Here is a 5,697-nt window from a genome sequence, read left to right as displayed (position 1 = left end):
AGCCGCCATGCGCGCGCACGCGCACACACACACACACACACACACACACACACACACACACACACACACACACACACACACACACACACACACTCTATGAAGTTAAGCCCAGGGCAAATTTGAGACTGCAGTTTACAGTTATTACAATGAAAGAGAAAGAAGAAAATATCAACTGTTTTTTAACCACCAAATGAGTCACCTGAACACTTTGGGACGGTGCCGAACAAAGCGGAATTCCACGAAGACAATGTGACAGTCTCAACTACCTCTCATTTGGAAAGTCCACACAGACTATGAAGTTAAGCCCAGGGCAAATTTGAGACTGCAGTTTACAGTTATTACAATGAAAGAGAAAGAAGAAAATATCAACTGTTTTTTAACCACCAAATGAGTCACCTGAACACTTTGGGACGGTGCCGAACAAAGCGGAATTCCACGAAGACAATGTGACAGTCTCAACTACCTCTCATTTGGAAAGTCCACACAGATAATCACTCTCACAGTCTGAAGCAGCAAGAGAGCAAAGGAAAGAGGAAGGCCCCCGCATTGACGGTGTTTATACCTGTGATGGTGTCTGCAAAGACAGGGTCTAAGAAGAGGCCCTTGTACACCCCGTACAGATTGGCCCTGTACCAGGTGCTGGGTGTGAGGCCAGAGATGACAATGCTGCGAGCATCGGTGGGCACAGTGTGATTTTGCCACCCAGCGCCCGTCTCTGCATCGGTAACCTCGATCAGAAACGCTTCAAAGGCCCCCTCCTCTGCGGACCAGGAAAGGAGGAAGCTGTCCCATGACACATCGCTGATGGTGACATTAGTCACCAGGGGCTTCTTCTCCGCTGGGTGATGAAAAACATCAATATGGAGTTACATGGATGGTGACAATACAAACAATGAGCAGGCTACACTAGTGGTTACCAAAAATTGTGGAGAGCCTCGTTCCCCATGTACACCATCTGTGTAGATGTCCATTTAAATAAACTTTTTTGCCAAGTGAATATCAATACATTATAATATAGTTTAAATAGGTCATGTGTAGAAACTGTCACGATTCATTCCTGTCACTTTTCCACCCTTGCCATGCGTCCCTCTTTGGGGTCCAACTCACACTTTGAGAAACTCTGGATTCGAAGAAATATGGCTTTCAAGGTTTGCCTGGTGCTGCTGACAGTTTGGACTGGATTGCTGGTAGTGTAAGGACAATATTTTGATAAATTCCACCTGATATTGGTCTGACCGCCGGCATACAAATACAGCATTCTGAAATGTTTATTACATTCAAGCAACGAGCAGAAAATGGCTGTTGACACTTATGGTATCACATTTTTAGTTGCGTCCTTTCATTTTGCTGTCTCAATGGAAAATGCTGCTTTCACGTGACTGAGGTAGAAATATTCCGAAATTGTCACTACAAAAGACCAGAGTGAACAAAGCATCTCATTATTGACGACTGCCTATAGCCATCCCCTCCATAATTACCATATGAGAGAGAAGACTTGAAGAAAGCGGCAGCGAGACATGCAATGCAGCTTGTGTGCGTTCATGACCAAGAATAAGCCATTAGCATTTGAAGGTGCGGTGTGGACATGCCGGGATGGTAAGAATGTACGCTGTCCACTTCAAACCTATGCCAAAGCCAAGCAGAACAATGCGCAGCAGCCTGTAATCGGAGTCCAATGTATGCGTGGCATTCAGAGAAAAGATCGAGGGTGCAGACAAACATCACAACTCCCATTATCCTCTCAACACTGCCAAGCTTATGGAGAGCAGGTGTCATGAACGACAGTGTGACTGACATGTGGTGAGTGCCTCTGTTGAAATCACATGATCACTGCTGAAGAATTATGCTCTTCTATGCCTTTCCATTCCAATTCATTCTATATACAATTTTAGGGTGGGGAAGTATTTTAATGACTTGAAGGGAACACAGTATAGAAAATTGACTTTTTTTAGTTGTTTGCATCTGCGATTGGCTGGCAACTGTTTCAGGGTGTCCCCCACCTACTGCCCGAAGACAGCTGGGATAGGCTGCCGCACGCGCTGCGACCCTTGTGAGGATAAAGCGGATGGGAAAATGGATGGATGGATGGATAGTTGCTTGCATGTGTACACAGTGCAGTTAGGTCTCAGGAGTTTTGTGGCCATGACTGGCAAGCTAGACTCCGTTGAAGTTTTACCACTTTCAAGTGATGGCCAGCCAAAGCATAATTAGAGCTGCCTTGAAGTTTTTTTTTTTTTTTTTTTTTTAAAGCTAACAGTGTTAGCTTCTGATGAGTGGCCCATACTTGATTCTTTGCTGAAGTTGTCGATCATGTACTTTGCATATCGGTAAACTAATCTAGGGGTGAGCAACATTCAATAGCCAAATAGTCAGAGGTAGGCATTCCGACAGACTGACGGAAGGTCCATCACTGTTTCTGTCAGTATTTCAGGCCGACCCAGATAGGCCCAGCCCATCCCTTGTTGGCGACTGCCAGTCAGTGTCGAGAACATCATTTCCAAGTCACACACAGGCGCCACAAGAGCTGACATGCAGCCATTTAAAATTTGAACAAAAACAACAGGCACGCGCACAGCGTGGTGATTGGTGAGATCAAAACAACATGGGACATGTTATGGGGGTCTGTGGAAATAAAAGGTGTGTAGCAGTTTTTAATTTTCTTTTTCTGTATTTGGCTGCATGTTAAATTGCTTAAATTAAAGCCAGGCGCTGATGGTGTAGTGGTACACTCGCCGGATTTGTGTGTGGGCAGCATGGGATCAGTTCCCACTCGGTGACGGTGTGCATGTGGTTGTAAATGGTGGTTTGTCGTTTGCGACTGACTGGCGACCAGTTCCGCCTGAAGTCAACTGGGATTGGCTCCGGCAACTCCCCGCGACCTTGTTCAGGAAAAGCGGTCTTGAAAATGGATTGCTGGAATTAAAAGCCAAACTTAACTTAGCCTACTGTAGTCAGCTGTGAGCAACAAATTCACTCTCAAAACTGTTTGGTGAAAAATAACCCATATTGGGTCAAAAAAAGGACATAACCAACTTTTGGGGTTAATAATTTAAGTTTTTTACAAAGCAACCAAATTTTGTTTTTTTTAGGTTGTTTTGAACAAAACAGACCACTTTTTTTGAACAAAACTAAATTCCGGGTAGTTTATTTTTTAGTGTTACATGCAAGTGGGTTGCCTGCGATTAAAGGAATAACCCAAAAAGTTGGGTTGGTGCTTTTGTGACCAAATTTGATTGATTTTCGACCCAACTGTTTTAATGTCTTAAAAAAAGACTATTTCACTGAACATTGTTAATATCACATTAATTTTCTTGCACAATTGTAAGGTGTGATCTGAGAGGCTTGGGTGATGCTTGTTTGTCATATAAGTCACGCGTGTTTTATTTTAATGTTAGAACAGCACCATCATCTTCAAATTTAGAAATACATTTGAACAATTAACAAAGTAATTTCAATCAAACCAAATACATGTTATTTATCTTCTAAAGTCACAGAGCGCTACAGCAGGATGAAAGAGCCAATTGCGCTCTGTGGGCCGCAGGTTGCAGACCCGCTGATTAGAGTCTATTTATTTCCAATCAATGTACATCATACCATACAGACAGTGCAAGCTACCAATGAATTCAACAAAGAGAAGGAACGTGGAACATGAGATAAAGGTCAACAATGGACACGCTGCCACAGAGGGCGACTGAACTGAAACAACTATTGTTCATGCATAACCGTTCATATAGATCACAAAAGTGCCCCTACAGAATGACCACACAAGGCATACGATGGCATGTTGGGACAAAATTGATTCGACCCTCGTGATGACAGCGGTCTCTTTCTCCATTTATCATTCATTTCAACTGTTACATTCATGTGATATATTTGCGTGTGGTGTTGCGTCTTAGCAGCGCAGTCTAAAATCAAATTCCTGTAATCCTCTCCATGGCATCAAGGCAATCAGCAGATCCCTAAAACATCCGTCCAAACCTCGTCTCACCTCCACCCCTCCTCTTTTCTCCAATTTCTCCTGTAAAATGTGTCCAATCTATGTTCGTGTCTGGAGACGATAAAGGCTGCAGATCAGCGCAGGCTGTGGATTAGAAGGCTGCTGATTTCAGAGACAATATTTTAACAGGAGTCCCAGCATGGGGCCTTTTATCTGACACGCCCAGAGTTCATCGTGGTCAAATCGCACAAAACCAGAGGAGAGCAAGGCTCACGTCAACAATTAACACATGAATGAACATTGTTCAATGACCCTCCCCCTCCCTCCCGCTCCCTTCCACCACACACACACACACACACACACCACTGCCATCACCCTGCCCATTATACTTTGTGTTCAGTCCAAAAATACACAATGAACAGTTATTTCTATAAGCTTTCCAGATAGATCCCCCCCCTACCCCCCGTCCCCTCTTTTCCCCTAGTATTTAGATTTCTGTTCACAGACGTTGGATCTGCATCAGTGGAAAAATGAAATGTTTGGTTTGGAGTCAATTTGACCACTGTGTGTAAGTCTGCCGCAATCATTTCATGTCTTATTTTTAGAATGAAAAAGAAAATGAATACAGTATTGGCAAAGATATTCCACCATGCTATACATGAGCCCCAGTCGGAGGCAGAGTTAGAATTACTTTAGGCATACAATTTATACCAATGAATAACCTACTACTGCATTAATATGAACTATACAAATGGGCAGGACGGGTTAAGTTTTTAACTTTCTATTACAATATCTTCGGTCCACAAGTGGTTCGGGAAAGCTACTGGATTGAGGATGGTTAGAGAAGGGAACAGCACATATGAACAGCGGCGTTTGCGTGGAAACAGAAAGGGTGTGACAGAATAGTAAATGGAGTAAAAAAGCCATCAAGCTCATTCAAAATGGAGATGACGTTGTCACGGGTCATGTTGACAGAAGCACTGCTATCACTTTGATTGGGAAAGCCGTGCTTAAAAATGATGACTGGAATCCTGCGTTGCAAGGATTTTGGTTCGATTTCAAAGAAAAGCAATGCACTGTAAAGTGAAGAAAGCAGGCTTAATTGCCTAAAAAGAGAGATAATAAACCTCCAGATATGTAATTAAACTGAAAAAGAGATGCAGAAGATTATGTATTCATCACTCTGTTGCTTAGTTACAGTACTTTAGATGGGTTATGCATGGATGAACGAGGGAGGCAGAAAAATATTATCCCCAATGAACAAAACAGTACCGGTAACCTGCAAACAAAAACCAAAAAGCACACAAATACGAAATTCCACATTTTTCAGAGCGAGGCTTTGGCTGAAATCTGTGTTCTATTGCAGGGGCCCCCAACCTTTTTTGCCCCACGGACCGGTTTATGTCAGACAATATTTTCAGGGACCGGCATTTAAGGTGTGGCGGAAATAATACAACAAAATAATATGGTATGAGCTGCATGAAAAGTGGCGTTTTCAAAATATAATAATAAACACAAGGAGCGTCTAATCTGGCCGCAACACTCCGATCGCTATGGCAATGTGTATTGCCTTCAAAATATGATGCAACGCAAATTCAAAGTGCATGAAAATGACGACTCACCACAGCACCGAGCTTGATTTTCTGTAACCAGACGGTCCCATCTCGGGGTAATAGGAGACAATGACACCTCAAGTGTGTGGTTTATGTCCAGTCTACTTCGAAATTTTGTTTTCGTCGCCGTTGCTGCAGAAACCCCCC

General features: G+C 43.2%; 1 protein-coding gene across 3 annotated transcripts in view; it reads right to left on the bottom strand.

Annotated features, from left to right (window-relative positions):
• The window catches only part of tncb (tenascin Cb), a 49,804-nt gene that overhangs the window by 14,701 nt on the left and 29,406 nt on the right, over positions 1 to 5,697 (bottom strand). For 2 of the 3 annotated variants that reach the window (XM_019860986.1, XM_019860984.1), the window contains exon 11: positions 563 to 838. The exons of the other annotated variant lie outside the window; for it this stretch is intronic. In XM_019860986.1, coding sequence (XP_019716545.1) covers positions 563 to 838 — 276 coding nt within the window. The remainder of the gene's footprint in view (positions 1 to 562; positions 839 to 5,697) is intronic. 3 annotated transcript variants of the gene reach the window in all.

Source organism: Hippocampus comes, unplaced genomic scaffold (genome assembly GCF_001891065.2).
Source record: "Hippocampus comes isolate QL1 unplaced genomic scaffold, H_comes_QL1_v1.1 scaffold130, whole genome shotgun sequence".
NCBI classification, from domain to species: domain Eukaryota; kingdom Metazoa; phylum Chordata; class Actinopteri; order Syngnathiformes; family Syngnathidae; genus Hippocampus; species Hippocampus comes.
Note: the sequence above shows the minus strand (reverse complement) of the source record. Positions and strands in the feature narration are given on the sequence as shown.